The sequence below is a fragment of the Malus sylvestris genome, chromosome 11 (assembly GCF_916048215.2).
Source record: "Malus sylvestris chromosome 11, drMalSylv7.2, whole genome shotgun sequence".
NCBI lineage: Eukaryota > Viridiplantae > Streptophyta > Magnoliopsida > Rosales > Rosaceae > Malus > Malus sylvestris.
Window position 1 is genome coordinate 667,379 of NC_062270.1, and position 18,962 is coordinate 686,340.

General features: G+C 37.0%; 3 protein-coding genes, 1 long non-coding RNA gene and 1 other non-coding gene across 6 annotated transcripts; 2 read left to right on the forward strand and 3 right to left on the reverse strand.

Annotated features, from left to right (window-relative positions):
* The first annotated feature begins 706 nt into the window (after positions 1 to 706).
* Positions 707 to 5,843, forward strand: LOC126588635 (uncharacterized). 2 transcript variants are annotated; one of them, XR_007611539.1, is made up of 8 exons: positions 708 to 1,077; positions 3,410 to 3,606; positions 3,875 to 3,915; positions 4,069 to 4,178; positions 4,313 to 4,385; positions 4,470 to 4,702; positions 4,908 to 5,291; positions 5,523 to 5,843. It is a non-coding gene; the product is annotated as an uncharacterized LOC126588635 (long non-coding RNA). The 2 variants fall into 2 exon arrangements; XR_007611538.1 differs by having other exon boundaries at positions 707 to 1,077; positions 3,875 to 4,178.
* Positions 5,844 to 7,478: 1,635 nt separating this feature from the next.
* On the reverse strand, positions 7,479 to 9,000 carry LOC126588634 (F-box/kelch-repeat protein At2g44130-like). The gene has a single exon (XM_050253739.1). The coding sequence runs from the start codon at positions 8,626 to 8,628 to the stop codon at positions 7,579 to 7,581; it is 1,050 nt and encodes a 349-aa protein (XP_050109696.1). The 5' UTR covers positions 8,629 to 9,000; the 3' UTR covers positions 7,479 to 7,578.
* Positions 9,001 to 13,032: 4,032 nt separating this feature from the next.
* LOC126588630 (probable polyamine transporter At3g13620) lies at positions 13,033 to 14,915 on the reverse strand. The gene is made up of 2 exons (XM_050253736.1): positions 13,343 to 14,915; positions 13,033 to 13,196 (listed from the first exon to the last, which is right to left on the reverse strand). The coding sequence occupies exons 1-2, from the start codon at positions 14,782 to 14,784 to the stop codon at positions 13,169 to 13,171; spliced, it is 1,470 nt and encodes a 489-aa protein (XP_050109693.1). The 5' UTR covers positions 14,785 to 14,915; the 3' UTR covers positions 13,033 to 13,168.
* An 887-nt stretch (positions 14,916 to 15,802) lies between these two features.
* TRNAG-UCC (transfer RNA glycine (anticodon UCC)) lies at positions 15,803 to 15,874 on the reverse strand. Its single transcript has one exon. It is a non-coding gene; the product is annotated as a tRNA-Gly (tRNA).
* Positions 15,875 to 16,870: 996 nt separating this feature from the next.
* On the forward strand, positions 16,871 to 18,533 carry LOC126588632 (probable polyamine transporter At3g13620). Its single transcript, XM_050253737.1, has one exon. It carries the CDS (start codon positions 17,026 to 17,028, stop codon positions 18,448 to 18,450), a length of 1,425 nt encoding a protein of 474 aa, XP_050109694.1. The 5' UTR covers positions 16,871 to 17,025; the 3' UTR covers positions 18,451 to 18,533.
* Positions 18,534 to 18,962: the final 429 nt, after the last annotated feature.

Below are 18,962 nucleotides of genomic sequence, written 5' to 3' on the forward strand. Positions count from 1 at the left end.
TTGTAAAAAGAAAAATATTTGATAAACCACATATGGACAATCATTAATATAATCAAATTAATAAAGAAATGCTTTCTACCTAAAATGGTTTCTAAGATTGACATAACTACTCATTTTGGTCAGCAACAATGAAAGTTGATAGAAGTACTCCTTGAATTTGTACACTGCAAATCATTTTGGTACTTCTGTAAAAAAATTGTCAATATCCTCATTAAGTGGAGGGGTTGTTTGACAAAAATACCCTTTCAAAGGTGGTAACTTGGTACTTCATGTGATGGTTTAACGAGAATATTGACAATTTTTTCACGAGACCAAAATGATTTACGGTAGACAAACTCAAAGACCACTTTTTATCGATTTTCATTATCAAGGACTGAAGTGAGATGTGAATTTCAGAGACCATTGTAACTAAAAAAAAGTCATTAAGAAAACTCAGTACCCAATTCAAGAAGTCTCATTAACCACTAATTTACTAGTTTTTAGTAGTTACCTTAGTAGGAAGCTAGCGATGACTGTGTGATCATCACGTGGGTTAACTGTCCTTCACATCTCTCACCAACTCCTTCAATTAGGCAGACAAGACAGAATGTTCAAAGTTTAAAACCGTAGAGGGGGGGAGAGCTGTATGATCATCACGTGGGTTAACTGTCCTTCACATCTCTCACCTACTCCTTCAATTAGGCAGACAACACAGAATGTTCAAAGTTTAAACACAAATTCACACAAATCCTAAAACACAAGCAAAACCATAGAGAGAGAGAGAGAGAGAGAGAGAGAGAGAGAGAGAGAGAGAGAGAGAGAGAGAGATGGTGAAGAAAATAGGCGAAGTTGGAGTGGAGGACTTGGTTCAGGCAGGGCTAACCGTTGAAGAGGCCAAGGATTTCGAAACAGTCCTAAAAAATATACAATCTCCAGCACGAAAGCAATGCACCCGAAAGAGATATGGCGGCAGATAGTGGCTGAGAGCTTGCTGAAAGCATCACACACTCATGACGTGCACCAGTTGATCTACTACTCAGTCTATGCCAATTGGGATGCCACCACCAAAGGCCGTCCCCTCTACTGGTTCCCTTCTCGGTAATTCAATTTTCTCCACTTTCCCACTTTTCGTATTTGATTTCTTTATTGTTTAATGGAAAATACGTGGCTTGCTTACTCCCTACCCTTTATGGAAAAATTTGATGTTAATCCCATAACTCCTCCAAGTGCTACAGATATTCTTGTTTTGTTTTTTATATTGTTGAATAGATTTTGTTCTTTTTAACTTGGCATGTGAGGAACGGATCAGAAATCTATAAGTTGAGTACAAGATTTATAATGAATAAAACTGGTCAATGGATTAATCCAAGTGTTATAACATCGAGCATATAAGAGATCAATTTTGATTAATTCAAATATTTGATGCTTCTTTATATATACATTTTATCGAATGAAATATGACTGATAGCACATGGAATGACTAAATTTGACACATTTAGAATAAATGTGTTGATCTTAGAGAAATAATTCTGCAGATATGGAATGTCTTCTTACTTCTACTTTTTAATTTTGTTCTGAATCCTAAATGAACCTGTTCTCTGATAGGATTTTTAACATATATGCAAATAGGGTCAAAATCACATGAAATACTTGCAAGAATACAAGGATGTTGTAGTATAGATGTTCATGCAAGGTCGTTCTCCTCAAGCACTATTTTGATAATTTATGTAAAAACAATTCCTAATCAACTACTTAGAATTAATGACTTGAGAAAAGAGATTATGAAATTGGGTAATATTAAAAACGAATTTTAATTAAAAACTAATATGACAAAAGAAAAGAGTTTTAAATACCAATTTATAAAGGCACTAAGGTTCCACCATCACCTAGCAATTCTATGAATTTCTACCAATTACTCATGATTTACACATGCCACTTTGAAAGTTAGGTTTTCCTAATATATATTCTCCTCGTGATATTCAAGTAAGAACGTATATCTAATATGCAATCCGTCTGTGATATTCAGATTAAATATAAACATGCAAGACTCACTAAGTTTTATGAAAACCTTTTGAAGAACCATGCAACCTCTAAGAGCGTGATATTCGCCTTAGATGAAATTACAATTATCAATCACAAGAAGCAATACTCAATTCTCCAGTGATATTCCGACCAAATTGCATCCAATTACTTGTCTAAACATCCCAATGGTGGCCAGTCATCAAGACAATTAGATAGTTTAAAACAGTGATCAATAATTCAAAGTGTGCATGCAATCAATCATAAGCAATTAAATAAAAATTACATATTCATGTTAAGGCTCAAGGCTTTGCCCTAGCAAGAGGAATTAGTTACGTATATTCATAATTGAAATCATAGAAAATATTATTAAGAAGAAAATGAATGAAAACACCTTAAAGTAGAAAATCTTCAAGAACCCTAGCAAAGTTGTCTCTGAAGTTGAATAATAATAAGCGTCCCCCAAAAACTGTAGACGGCCAAGCAATATATTTGCTAAGCCATCCATAAACCCTAAAACATAGGTCTCTTATTCCAATTAGGAAACTAAGAAAAATAATAAAATATCTTAGAAAATAAAACCCTAATTAAACTAGGAGAATCTGCCAAGTACTTGTCCAGCCACGTTTTAGCCTCAGATCTCCTCCAAATCTGGCCCAAGATAGTTTGTTTTAAAGATCAAGACGTTCTGAACACATCTCCAGAAGGCCACGAACCCATCCGAGGTCATCTTGAGCTTCAAAAACTCAATTCAAGCCCAAAACGTCACTATTCCAGCACTGCACATCGCTCTTTTATTTTATTGCCAGAAAATAACCGCTTGGTGGAAAAATCTGATATTTTGACACGATCGAGCTAAGTGACTCATGAACGTCTTCCAGCTGGAATGTCTCCAAAATTCGTCCATTTGTCCACGTTTTGCTCTAGAGGAAGTTGAAAGTCCTATATTAGAAATACAATTTAAAGTATCAAAATTCTTCCAAAATATTAACCAAAATATACTGAGAATAGGGTTAAATATATAATATAAAATTCACTTATCATTCTCTTTTGTAAGATACCAGTTGAGACATACAAACTAGGTGCGATTGATGGAACAGTATGGTTCAGAGCTTTTAGGAACATCATGAAAGGATCCCATAATAAGTTATAGCTTCACCCAGGAATTTTCTGTTCATAATCCCGAGGTAAGTAGTCATTTGTATCCATGAGTTTTGCCCTTAATGCATATGATTTTAATTGAATGAAATGTGTTCTTATTATTCTAGGCCTACTGGTCAGTTGTTCTAAAACTTATCTTCATTCCACTTGTTTAGTCAATCTTTGGCAGAGTGCGCTTTTTTTTTCTTGTATGCATAATATCCTTGAGCTTTTATCCGTTTGCTGCTGTTGTCTACGACATAATTGACAGGTTGGTGGCTAATGCACTGGATACAACCTTCTCAAAGGGTGATGCAATTGCTATTGACATGCTAATGACAGTCGATGCAGTTATCATATGTTTAGCAATCGTACTAGCAGGATTGTTGTCTCAATAGGGGACAGTTTTGCTGTGAACGAAATTGCAACTCTGTCTGCGTGTGTAAAGCAAAGGGCGTCTTTACCCAGGTGAGTTCCGTGACGGGTTAAACTTTGAGTTTAAACTAAAGGCTAGCGAAGGAAGTAAATTGGATCGCACTGATTATTATCTGCTGGGAATTTTTTATTTGCTAAGGTATACTGATGAAATGTCAGTATCCTCGAAAGCGCTGAAAATTCATGATATGTTTTTCGCAACTTTACGCTTTAACTACATTTCTTGCTGGTTTCATATTTTGTAGTGTGTTTTTATAGCTACTTTTCTAGGAAATGACTTCTACTTTCACTTTGTATTCAGGATTTCACACTAAGAGGAGGTCGAAAGTTTCCTTTCTACAGGTAGATACTACTTCCTTATCACCATGATAGATGCTAACATCTCTCTGCTCTTTCAGAGATTGAAATATCAAAGTGTTAATTATACATATAAATGCTAGTTTAATTGTTACGTCTGTGAATGTTGCTTGTTTATGTTGCAATCGAGTTGCAAAGGCCACTACACATTTAGCTACTTCAGCAATTGGAAGCAATGCAGGGATTCAGTAAAGAGAACAGGATCTATCCTGGCATGATTTTCTTTCTCGTGTTGATCACCTTCCAAGGTAATGAGTATACCAACGATATTGATCGGGCCTCTTAAGAGTTTGTTATGCAATGAAAGTGTTATCTTGTTTCTCAATCAACGTAGTTTCAAACCAATATCTATATCCGTGTAACGTTATTCTCCTCTTTGCAGAAAGAATTACTACTCTCCGGTCTACAGACAATTGATTCCGTGACTAATTTTCTCTTTTCATCTGGAACCACAGGTAAGAAGTTGCTTTCAAGAAAACTTTTATTGTTAGCTCTAGTTTGTAACCATTTTCAAACTTTAATCTTCGGTTCATATTTAGGTGTTTACCAGGAGATCCGAAAGCTATTCCATGGACACAACTTTCACCAATTAGATGTGCTGCTGATACATGGGCTCACATTGATACTCAAGTTAGGGGTGTCTACTGCGGGCCAACAAATTTGAGAAGGGTTATGGGTCTAATCTTTACTCTACTCAGGCTTTCTAACCGGTTCAACTCTTGCTCTGTATCACAGATCTCCTCTCGGTTGTGGCTTCGGAAAATTTGTTCTGGTGAAACCTATATACTTTTTCTCGAAGTTCATTTTCTCGAAGTATTTGTTTTCGTGTCCGAGCTTTGCTTCATTCATTTAAAAGATGTAATACATGAACTTCGTGTATGACAGACGAAGAGTGCCAGAAATTCATTTATTATAACTACCTACAAGTAGCATACTATCGAAATGCCTCCTTACTTTCATCTATTGTATCTTTTCAGGATTCAGGAGTCACTATATTGGGAACAGTTCCTAGCTTAGTAAAAGCTTGGAAGAGTACAGTGTATAAAAGGCCTAGATTGGGCAAGGATAATCTTTTTATTTAAACTTCAGAGTGATTTATTTACATGAACACCGAGAAAATGGACTTAACCATCAAAGTATGCAGATCATTTTCTTCCACTGGTGAAGCGTCTAGCGTTGATGATGACCTTTGGCTCGCTTCCCGCACTTATTATAGACCTGTCATTGAATGCTGTTGGGGCACAGAGCTTGCTTCGTCCTACATCATGGGAAGTCTGCTGCAGCCGCAAGCTTTTGGAGCATTTAGCACAAAGTCCATGAAAACAGGCTTTGTCATCTTTGATGAACATGGAATTCCTTATGTAAGCACATGATTAGCTAGTTTCTAATTATGGTTCAATTCCTTTAACAACTGCAATTACCTACCTGTCACTCGTTTACATCATGCTAGTTCCGGGATATGTTTTTCTCTGGTGACGGGTAACAGGCCGGCAAAGATAATAAGAAAAAACATCAAGGAACGAAGTCAACTCATTGATGTTATTAGGTTAATATATTGTATGTCAATATCTTTGATCTCCTTGATCATGCAGCCAGAAGAGCAAGCTTGTGTCGGGGAAGTGAGTTTGTTTCCGCTATTAACGGGAGTGGCTGACAGACTGCCAAATGCTGCTCATGAAAAGGTTTACTTCAAGGGAATGCCAATATACAATGGAACGGTACGATTAGAACTACATGTCTTTCAGTACTTGAACCTCTTGATATGCTTAAATATGAACTTATCGATGTTTTTGAATCGCCTGCAACTTAGGAGATATGGAGATATAGTTAAAAGAACTGTTGGAGGTTCAATTCCTCTCATAGACATACTTGAACCTCTTCATATGCTTAAATGTGAACTTAAATTTATTCAATTCTCTCATTCTGATTACGGATTAGTAAACGAGTCATAAGTTACCTAAGGTTGACAATACAAATTAACATCCAAATCTTTTGTTTGTCTCTTTTCTTTTTGTTTGATCCGGCCTCGGGTGTCACCTTTCCTAGGGGACCTCGTTCTTTTTCATCCCAAGCTTTGAGTTATCTAATTAGTTATAAAGGAGTCGAACATTGTGCACTACATATAGAGTATTTAGACAAACAAAATCGATTATGTTGCTGACTATATCTCTAACGTAAATAATTTCAAGTGATCAACAGCATGATTAGTTATATTTGACTAAATAAAATTAGTTTTATATATGAGGTGATGTCTATTCCCCCTAATAATTTTCTGTTCCTTTTTTTCTTCTGTCATGGAAATAATAGGGCAGTGTTTAGGTATACAGGAACACTGTTGAGTTGCCCTCTCAAATCTACGAACTCTCAACTTTTAGGCTACACAACCTCAACCCATGTTCACTCCAATCCTCCCAGTCCACCTATATTTTAAATTATATTCTGGTCGGATCAAGTCCATCTTCCCACATTTCTTTAGCTCGGGAATTTCACACCTGATCAGAGGACATCAATATTACTTCTCGTAAAGTAAGAAACCAAATAATAAGAAAAAAGAAGAACATAAACCTTATTCCTCTTTAAAAAATACAATAAAAAGAGAAGACATATATAGAACTACACCCCTAAAATAAATTTAAAAGGTAAAAATGTTAAAAAAAAAAATAGATAAAATAGAAATTACACATAAAATAGGAGACAAACTTATAAATCCGCATGCTCAAAAAATCTGCATGCAAAATGAAAGAATCTCTGTAAGAAAAGCCATATGCCAAACAAGATACAGTTCACCTTCCCCAGGTTACCTACGCAGGCATGCATGTACATATACCCCTTCAATTTTTATTTAAATGAATCATTGCCCCCATATCATTTGATGGTAGGATGTTTGTCGGTGCCGACCTTGAGCCGTCAACGCATTGTGAGCCATGTGTAAGGGCTAACAGACAACACCATCATAAAATATTACACGCAATTAGGACAACTAATTTGCATTTCAGGTGCATGTGAATTTCATCGTTCGCAAAAGGATTATAGAGAACCGTAGGATAGAAACTCTCACGCGTAACTAGGACAATAGGATGCTATCTCGGGGCCATCTCAAGTTTTGCATTTCATCAAATGCATGTAAACTCTTTCAAATCATAAGAAGGGTCAACTGTAATCCCACGAGATATAAACTTACACGCAATATAAAATGTTAAACTAACAAATATTTTAAAATAACGATATCTCAAGTTTTGCATTTCATCAAATGCATGTAAACTCTTTCAAATCATAAGAAGGGTCAACTGTAATCCCACGAGATATAAACTTACACGCAATATAAAATGTTAAACTAACAAATATTTTAAAATAACGATATTTCAAGTCTATGTTTCAAGTTGTATGTAAACTTTTCTCCAACAGCGCGAGTCAAACTATTGAATCTAGCATAATTCTTTATAGTGTGATGTGTGCAAGTGCCTATTTACCCAAACGAAGGGACACTTAAAAAGGGCATACGTAATTTGTATGTATGCTGCATGTGACGTTACAGTAATATCACAATATAAGACAAAGAAACTACATCTTACACATATCATTAAATAGAAAAGATTGCACCCAAAAATCATACATATACTCTCAACACATGTCCTTATTAATTAATATCTAAATCTCAACGCAGCAACCTGATTGAACAAACCCTGAAAACTCATCGGGCACACTAATACTATCTAATTTACCGTTTTGACGTCCCTTCATTTCTTCCACCATATAGAACCCTTGACTTGCCCCTTGGCACTCCGACCCCACCACCAGGGTCCCACCCCCAAGCATGACTCCGCACGTTCCAACTCGGACCCCCGAGTCCAACTTACCCCAACTCACCAATTTCCCATCGTCCCCTACTCCAACACAATGCCTTGGACAATGCCCCGCCTCCCACGCCTCGTCCACAAGCCGCCACTGCCGTGATCCCAACTCCAACACCTCGGCACCTCCCTCGAACACTCCTTGACTCTCGGTGCGGTAGCCGCTAACCACCCAAAACTCGCTCCCAATCACCACTCCTTCACACTCGTCCCGATCATGACTCATCGGAGTCAACTCAGTCCACTCGTCCGATCTCACATCATAAACCCATGCTGACTTCAAGGCGTTCTTGTTCTCGTCATGCCCGCCCGCCACGTACACCTGGCCCGCGTCCGATCCGATAGCGAAGAAAGAGCGTTTGGACGGCATGTCGTTGGCCTTCCTCCAATGGGAAGTAGCGAAGTCGTACACAAACACGTCGGTGACCGGGTCGTAACTCACCGGGTCCCAACCGCCCATGATCACAAGCTTCCCTTCACAACTTGCCAATTGGCAAAACAAGGGCAGCCCATTTGGGTACTCAGAAACCGGGTCGAGTCTATCCCACGAGCGACTGGCCCGGTCAAACACGGTGATTCCGTAGGCCGGTGACTCGGTGGATTTGGGTACGTCAGATTCTGATGCAACAAGCTTTGGAGGAAGAGCTTGAACCAAGCATGCAACCTTGTAGGTACGTCCGGTTTTCTTCCTGTGAAAGTAAAAATCTTGACTTTCTAAGAGAGTCCGCCATGGACGGCAGACCCGGGAAGCAACTGGGTGAGCTGTGTAGGGCAACCAAGTCAGGCACTCGAGTCCCAGTTCTGCAGGCAAACCCGGAATAAAATCGGTCAGCTCGATACTCCACATTTTAGCAGAGATGCGCGCTTAATTTTGCAGCAAAGCAAAGCAAGAAGTGCTTTTTGCAGCTAAGGAAGAATGGATTTTTGCCGAAAAAACGAAGTGTGTTGCTTTGCAGCTACCGAAGAAGTGATTGGATTTTGCTTTTGGAGTGAAGTGTATTTGCATTTGCGTCGTAGGCCATGGACTAAGTATTTATAGAAACAGTTAGAGATGGTGGAAACAGTAGAAATGAAACGGGTTGCATTGAGATGGTGGAAACAGTAGAAATGAAACGGGTTGCATTGGTGTCGTGTTCGAAGTCATCTAGTTTCGGATTGGACGCCGAATGTTACTATTTTTTTCCTTCAAAACAAATATTAAAAATGGACGGCGGCCCCATATAATTTCTACTAGTTTATGAAAACGTTACATTCAAGTTGGATAAGGGTCCGAGTGAAACAATAATTATTTTGCATGATCGTTTCAATACCCTACAATATTTACTCGATTGATTGGAAAAAGGCAAGGAGTTAGGGATAAGGGCCGAAAAGGAAGAGGGTGACAGTGTCGCAAAATGCGACCAAATTCAAGGGGATGGACAACTGAGCATGAGATTGGGGAAAAGTCAGTTCGTAGAGAAATTTATTTTTAGTTGTGATGAGAACATAAGTGGTATACCACGTATTTTAATACGAGTGATGAAAAATTTTATTTTTTAAGTTATTAACTTTTTAGCATACATATCCCACTATTTACATGATAAGACGTGATGTATCATTCTTTGTATCGGTCACATTCAAAAATCTCTACGGTTCATAGACAATTTGACATGACATAAAGTGGGCCCTATCACACGTGACATGTATTTAACAATCTTGATCGGGGTGTGAAATCGGCCTGCCACGTGGGGATAAGTGGATATACATTGGATGTGTGTATAGAATTCAATTATAGAGGATATTTTTTTAAGAGGATGAGGATGAGTTTCGATTATTAGTTAGAGAATCTGTTGATTTCTTTTCGAAAATTGTAAGAAGTAGTTAATTTTTTCTTGGATTTTAATTTTAACAAATTCAATCTAATTTTTATTCATTTTGGTATCATGGCGAATACTTGAGGCAACAAAGTAATTTTATCTTAATGTGCAGCTTTTTCTTCTTCTTCTCTTCAAATAGTGGACTCCGTAAACAATTTTTTTTGAATTAGCCATGCAACTCCAATTAGCAAGTGCAAAGTATTTGTTTTGTGTTCAATTTACTAAACCAAATTACCTTTTTGTACGTATACAATTATAATGTGATGTTCACGTAATCAAAATAGATCGAAAATTGGATGAATTTTTTTTTAAATCTAATGTAAAGGGAAAGTGGCTATACATAATAGTTTAGGGGAGAAAATCGACTGAAATTAAAGTTTGTAAAAAAATTTGTCAAACTCTATACAAATTCAATGAACAAATCGACAAATAAAGTTGAATATCAGAGTGCGCAACGAATAAACGAACAAACTGAATATAAAACTTTATTAAATTGAATTGCCAAGAAGGCTACATAAACTGAAGAGGCTACATCTTGACTGACTTGTTCTCTAATGAATAACAAAGCACCCCATTTATAATAAACTAACCATAATCTCTAACAAAACCTAATTCTAACGGGCTAAGCCCATAAAATCAAACATTCAAATAAACTAAAATACTAATATTTTCCAACAAATAGGTGTATTAGTTATTTCTTGATTGCGACCTTGGATTGGACAGTGCTGATTTTTCCATGCCAAGTGGCGAGTTATTGAGTTTTTATATTGCAAGTTTATCGTATCTCAAGCTGCAAGAAGTTGATATGATGGTAACGTGCAATTTGCAAATATTTTTGGTTAATGAAAGTGAAATGTAATACTACTTTCTCTTGACAAGCCCAACGATGTTGATCGCATGTGCTTAATGGCTAAAGAATTAAGATAGGGTTTATTGAAAAGATAGAATTACTTAAGAAATATTGGAGAATAGAATCTGCAGTAGGCATGTAACAAAATATAACTTATATATGTGATTTTATCCTTGATATCATTGAAGCCTTTTATGATAAAACTTTACACTTAATGATATGTGATTAAGTAAGAACAATATCGATAATATTAATGGTGAACCTGTGTTTATCAAGGGGTCATTGCCAAAAGAAATATATCTGTAACAAAAAAAAAAATATTCAAAAAAAGGGACAACTGGTGCCAAGTCATAGTTATCCACCCCTTCTAAAGGCCGGAAAGAACACAATTTTGTAATTAAAAACTCATAAAAAATAGCTATTAGTGATCATCTGCAATAAACATTGAGTTTCATGCTTATAGTTAGCCCACTTTATTGAAAAAAAATTAAGATCTTTTATTTTTGCTAAATCTTTTCCTTCATGATAAAAAGTAACTTTATAGCGTAAGTTTTATCATTTACTGAGCGACACATATATAATAATATTTAAGCTAAAAACTGAAAAATAAATGGATAAAACAGTAATGAACTCCAAAACATTGACAAAATAGGACTCCATACTCAAGAATATCAACAAAATGTCATACACTAATTTTCAGAACCTCACGGTGCAACAAAGGTGAATGCATATAGATTTTATAACAATTTTTTTAACAATTTTGCAAAACCGCCTAAAAACTCGATGGTTAGCCCATATTTTTTGAGAAAAATATATATTTTCAATCATGTTTCAGAAAAAACTTTATAAGACATTTGAACGCGTTTTTATCATTTATTTAGCCACAAAGTATATTTATAACATATTTGGGCCAAAATTTGAAAAATAAATGGACAAAACCTCTTTAATATTTTTTTTATTTGTACAATTATGCAAAGCCACTTTTATTTTTTGCTAAATTTTTTTGTCATGATTAAGAATAACTTTATAGGGCAATTGAAAATAGTTTTACTATCACATCCCAGACCGGCTCCGCCGTAGCACGATATTGTCCACTTTGGGCCCCGACCATGCCCTCACGGTTTTGTTTCTGGGAACTCATATGAGAACTTCTTAGTGGGTCACCCATCATGGGATTGCTTTGGCCCAAACTCACTTAACTTCGGAGTTCTGATGGAATCTGAAACCAGTGAGTTCCCAAAAGGCCTTGTGTTATAGGGAGGGGAGTATACATATAAGGCATATCACCCCCTCTCCATTGGTCGATGTTGGATGTTACATTTACCATTTATTAAGCCACATATGTATTTTCAATAAAATATTTAAACCGAACACTGAAAAGTGAGTGCAAAAATAGTAGTGGGTCCAAAACATTGACAAAATAAGACTCCATACTTAAGAATATCAACGAAAAGTCTTAACATAAATTGGTGTGGTGAAGGTGTGGCGATTTTTGAACAAGTTTGCAAAATTGCCTAAAAACTATGATGGGTAAACCACGTTTATTGAAAATTTGAGAAAAATGTTAATTTTTTATTTTTGCGAAATATTTTTCGTCATATTTAAAATAAAATAAAATAAAACTTTACGAGGCAATTGAAAACTATTTTAACATTTGTTGACCCACAAATGTATGCTTAATAAAACACATGAGCCAAAAAATGAAAAATAAATTGACGAAAATAGTAGTCATGAGCCCAAAAACATTGCTGAAAAACAGAATTTCATCCATAAGAATATCAACAAAAGGTCTTACATGAACTTTCAAAACATTATAGTTTGTAAAGGTGAAAATATATCAATTTTATGAATATGTTTGAACAATTTTGCAAAACCGCCTAAAAACCGTTTAAAACATGGGAGTATGTGATGGATTTTTCTAAGGGCACAAATTATAAAGGCTCTTCTCAATAAAGTGATAAATTGAGCACAAACATCAAATGAAGATAGTTAAGATATAGTATCAATAAAGATGGGAATATGTCAAGAGGGATTGCTTCCGACCCCAAAAACGACAATAGCAGGAACCAGTGACGGAGAACTTTCTGTTTTTCTCTCTAGCCTCGAATTTATATGCTCAGAGTTCGGTCTGGTTGAAAGAAACAGCCTCACATAATTATTCATAATTATAATTACTGATAAGTCTAATTTGGTGTGCGACTCTTGAGTTGAAAGCAAGGCCAAATTAAACTCCATTTTCTCAAGTATGAATACTCAATATTTCTGTTATAGCCAATTCTTTCAACCCATGATCACAATGTATAATACTGAGGAACACTATTTCTTCAACTTTCTTTGAGAAACCAATCACATCAAGTCGATTTTTCGGTGATTAATCTAATCCAAACAAACAACAACTAAATTATTTTGTTTAGATTGGAATGAATCGGTCGATTTGATCGGCCATAAAGATGCTTATTAAAAAAATCCTGAACGTTCTAGTTATTATGTCTATAATTTATGCATTCTAAGCACAGTTGACAGTTGATCGTAAACAAAAACAAAATTAATAAACACCTTATATATTGATAGCTTAATCATAACACAAATTTACATTATTATTTTAATAAATTATCAAGTTGACAGGGATGCGTAAAATGTACAACCAGTCAGCTCCGTTCTTGATATATTGAATATTTGCATCACTTCTTCATAAATTGGCCATAGTAGCTGCAAGATCACCCAAACGACAAAAATGGAATCAGCACCAGCATAAAACCTGAACCCTTTGGAGAAAAAGTTTTATTTTGATTGAAATTTTGTGTATATAAAATTCTATATACGTTTGAAAAACGCCAATTTAATTATAAACTCACCCCAAATCTTCATAATCTGCTAGTTTTGCCACAACATGGTTGAAGCCAAGCCACATCTTAGCCTGGAAAATCTTCATGGAGAAGTACGAAATGATCCCAAACACGGTCAGCAAAGCAATCACCAAGTACACAACTTTTGTGCCAACACAAGTTATATACACCAAAATTCCAAACGGAATAAAGAGCACTGCTATCAGCCCTCTCAGCCTTGTAACTGGAAGTTTGAAGGGCCTCTGTAAATCCGGAAGCTTCACCCTCAACCATATAAAAGCCGAAAATTCGACTAGCATGCTCAAACTGAACAAGACATTCACTAAAGATGTGACATGCTTAAAATTCATGTATGAAACCAAGATTGATATCACTGCTGATATCAAAATTCCCACCCAAGGAGTGCCGGACAATTTTGACCGCGCCCCAAAAAGTCCAGGCAACAACCCTAATTCAGCCATGCCTAAAAGCTGGTGTGAACAACTGCTCAATTGGGACTGATAGACACCAATGCCAGACAAAAAGGCTCCAACCCTAACCCATTTTGCGAACCTTTTCCCCACAATTTTATATGCCACAACTGTGTAAAACCCATCATTCCAATCATCTAGGTCAAGAGACATGGCACCAATTGCAGCTAGTAGAGGTATTAGGGAAGTCAAATAAGTCAACAACCCAGCTGCGAGAAATGCTTTTGGTAATGTTTTGGGGGGGTTTTTAACACCTTCCCCAACTAAAGTACTAACATTGTCCCAACAATTTAAGTTCCAAAATAACGAATTAAAAAACGATGGCCAATTTCTTTTTCTGCTAATCTGGCCAGAAGAAACCCATTTGCTAGGGTCAATTTGGGGAATTGCACAAACAGAAATTACTATAAATGGCAAGTATGATAAAATCCCTAAAGATATTGCGGCATAGCCAACTGTAGGCAGACCAATGAAGTTAAAAACTGAGAGTAAGAGGGTTGAAAGAGAGATGAGTAAATAGTGAGGCAAGTGTGACAACAAAGTTGGTAGCATTGGATCAATGTAATCTATGCAGAGACCTGGGTAGGAAGATAAGTTAATGACAGCACTAAAGAACTTCCAGAAACCAATGAGGAAGCCCCAAAATGGACCAAAGGCTTGGTGAGTCCATATAACAAAGCCGCCATTGCCACGAAAGGTGCTGGCTAGCTCAGCAGTGACAAGGGCCTCAGGGATGCTCCAGATGATGGGGAAGAGGAGAAAGCCAAGGATGGCATTGAAAGGCCCCCCGGAACCTACAGTGGACTCAGTGTTATAGGGGCCGCCGGAGATTTGAAAGTAAATGAGGAAAACTAGTGGGATGAATGCTAGTTTTTGGCATTTGTTCTTGGTGGTGCTAAACATTGGAGGTTCTTGTACTTCCTCCTTTTCATTATCGAGAAGAGCGGTTTTCGATTTCGGAGAAGATTGGGGGGATTTCATGGTGTGTTCTTTTTTCTCCTTTTGGGATTTCTTGGATTTTCAATGTGAACTTCAGGAGTTATGTGATTGGATTCCAAGATTGTAGATGGAGAAAGGCTGGTTGCCTTTGCTTCCTAGTTCATTGGATATATATAACTTGGTTCATGAAGCATATGCAACAAATACTGTCTAAATGTATGCAATTAATATCACTACTAGAATTTCTCAACTCTTCTGCTGCTTCCTTGTAGTGTTGTACAAAGTGTGCTGCTTCCTGGAAATTGCTTATACCAGTACATATTGTTGTCACATGTGAGAAGGGGGCAAAGATTAATTTTTACAAGTGACGGGGGATGTGATGAGTGCAACAGGATGACGAGTGATATATTTCCGGTGACACCCAAATTTTTCTCAAGAAAATGGTAGTTTATAACGTAAACTATATGCAATTCAGCAGAAGGCTACAACTTTCATGCACATGTACATTACAAAGTAGATTCAGCAGCTAGTTAACTAAATTTCATGTGGCAACAAAAACTCTGATATGTAATAAAACATATAGATACAAACTCCGACCTCCCTTCACTTTTGTGTCACTCTTCTTGTACTGATAATGCAGCTTCTTTCTTGGAAATTTCTTCAGCTCCTAAACAACGAAAGTAACTTTAGATTCCTAAAATTATCTTACATATTTTTCGTGTACGAAACTGCAAGCCCCCTTCCCTAAATTTAACAGATTTAAAATTGTTGATCTGAAACTTTCTCTGATCAAACAGAGAGAAGGAATAGGTTTGTATGAATTGTATACTTCTCCAACTAAAGTACCAAGGTTTGAAAGATGTTGTTATTTAATTAAAGAAAAGAAAAATTGAAGGAGTATTTGTAAGCAGAGACTATCTGCATATTCATTTTGTTGGAGCGGTTCCCTTGGAATCAATTAGGTGCTTCATTTGGATGATATGGTTTATGTGAATGGTGCGTAATTCATGAACCCTGAATAAAAAATAAAAAAATTAGAAAAACAATAGAGAAAAAAAAATGCGTTTGCCGGGAGTCGAACCCGGGTCTATTGCTTGGAAGGCAATTATCCTAACCGTTGGACTACAAACGCTTGCATGTTTAGCTTACTAGATTATTATTCAAGACTGTAAATGTTTATGACCATTACTCCCCCTTGTGAAGATGCTTGACCCAAATAATAATTCTCTTAGAGCAAGTGGTGCTTTAAGAGATTCTTATGGTAAGTGGATTTTTGGGTTTTGCGCCAATTTTGGGCAAATGTGAGATTCTCACTGCTAAGGAATGAGAGCTTTATTTGGGATTACAATTGCCATGGAGATTACAGATTGATAAGTTATTGGTGGATTCAGAATCTACACTCACAGTTAATTTGGTGCTGCAAGCTATTGGCAATAATTATTATTTGGTTCCTTGGCCTATCGAGAGTTGCTTTCAAGATCTTGGCAATACGAAACTTCGACATGTATATAGAGAATGAAATTTGTGGCAGATAGTTTAGTGACCTATAGTCTTGATTTGGATTTAGACAATTTTTACTTTAACAATCCTCCTTCTTGTTCAATAGTTTTGTTTTTGAGGATCGTCTCGGAAGGTCTCAGTATAGACTTATTATTGATTAGTTTTGTTTGGGCTTTTGTGTTAGCACCCTTTTTCAACCAAAAAAAAAACCCAAAGATTCAATCATGATCCTTTAGCAATTAATTCAAATCTCATCAAGAAGCAAATTATGATCCTCAAATAGCCCTATTTCGTCTAGGACCACTCCATCACCACTACACTATAAGGCCGACACCCGCAGTCTCCCTTCTGGGCCGACTTCTAACAACTCGGCCGAAAAATGGATTTCAGACCCAAACAGTACTTTAACAAGAAATGAAGTGCCGTTCAATAATTAACAACTGAAATGTCAAATATATACACATGCATATATAGTATTGGCCACATGATCAATGGCAATTCCCTTCATATGATTTTACCCAACCACTTTTCAAATATTGGGGTCCACCAAGACCCACCAACCGGGATTAGGATCATCTCTTGAGCTTAGGAAGCTGAGGCAAATCACACGATCTATTAAATCAAAATTCAACGATTATAATTATTATAATTTTTTAAAAATCTCCTATTTGTAAGGAAACGAAATGATCCTGATCCAACCAACAGAATGCCAAACCATCAAAACCCCATCTGAAATATACGATCATTGAATCTGATTAATTCCCAACAGTTGAGAGGCTCAGCATGAGAGCCTCAGAATCTTCTCCAAGCTCCCAAATTTCCCAATCCCTTCTTGAACAACAAGAAGCGGAATCACAACCCCAAATCAGCCCCCAAAACCCCAAGAAACTAGCCCTTCTCCCACTAGTCTTCCTCATCTACTTTGAAGTCTCTGGAGGTCCCTATGGTGAAGAATCAGCTGTGGGGGCAGCTGGCCCTCTCTTTGCCATCCTTGGCTTCCTCATCTTCCCCTTCATTTGGAGCATCCCTGAGGCCCTTGTCACCGCCGAGCTCTCCACCACCTTCCCCGGAAATGGCGGTTTCGTCATCTGGGCACACCAGGCATTTGGCCCCTTCTGGGGATCCCTCATGGGATCTTGGAAATTCCTCAGTGGTGTCATCAACTTAGCTTCATACCCAATTCTTTGTGTGGACTATCTCAAGCTGGTAATCCCCATTTTTGCTTCCGGCTTACCGCGATTTTTCGCCACATTTATCTCTACTTTAGTTCTATCTTTTCTCAACTACTCTGGTTTGAGCATTGTTGGATACACTGCAGTAGGTTTAGGAATTGTTTCACTTTGCCCGTTTATCTTGATGTCTTTGATTGCAATTCCAAAAATTCATCCGAGCAGATGGATCAGTTTGGGTGAAAAGGGTGTGAAAAAAGATTGGACTTTATTTATCAACACCCTATTTTGGAACTTGAATTTTTGGGACAATGCTAGTACTCTAGCTGGAGAAGTAGAGCAACCCCAAAAGCTTTTCCCAAAAGCACTTTTCTCAGCTGGGATTCTCACATGTTTGGGCTACATAATCCCTCTCCTGGCTGCAACTGGGGCTATTCCACTTGACCAAGAAAGTTGGGTTGATGGGTATTTAGCTACTGCTGGAGAAATGATTGCTGGGAAATGGTTGAAATTCTGGATTGAAATTGGTGCAGTTTTATCTATTATTGGACTTTTTGAGGCACAATTGAGCAGCTGTGCATACCAGCTTTTGGGTATGGCAAACTTGGGGTTCTTACCGAAGATTTTCGGGGCACGGTCCAAATGGTTCAACACCCCTTGGCTAGGGATTCTGATTTCAACTGTGATTGCACTTGCTGTTTCTTACTTGGATTTCACAGACATCATATCTTCTGCAAATTTCTTGTACAGTTTGGGAATGCTGTTGGAATTTGCTTCTTTTATTTGGTTGCGAGTGAAATTTCCAGCTCTGAAGAGGCCATTCAAAGTTCCAATGGGATTGCTAGGGTTGGTGGTTATGTGCTTCATTCCATCTGTGTTTTTGGTGTATGTTTTGGCTGTCGGCACCAAAGCTGTTTATTTGGTTAGTGCATTGATGACTCTTTTTGGTGTTGGCTGGTACTTTTTGATGAATCTCAGCAAATCAAAGATGTGGTTTGAGTTCAATTTGGGTGAAAAAAAATTGGACTACGAGGAATGAAACTAGGCCGTTTAATGTTTATGATTGTGTATATCTGGTTTTCTTAAGGAAATTTTATATATGATTTTATCTGTTCTTGGTAATTTAAACACTAGAATGGTACCAATGTTCGAGCTTTTAATCTCGTAATTCGGTATGAACATTGCTTGGTTCCTTATTGATAAGAAGCCATTTCGCCTTAATTGCAAATCACAAACAGACACATATATTGAAGTGACTCACTCAAAACACAAAATGAAGAGTTCACGCGTTTCAAACTGAGTTGCCTATAAAGAGAAATGTTCATACGTATGCTGAAGCGGCTCACTAAAACCTCAAAGAGAAATACTGAAACGACTCACTAAAACCTTAAAGACAAGAGTTCTTGCAAATGTATATCAAATTATGAGTTGTGTATATCGAGGAAATACTTTATACTTGTAAGGAGCCGAGTATTTTTCCCACTAGTATGACATATTGAGTTAAAATGAAGCATGAGAAACCTATGTTCATGTCAGACACGGTACCAGTAT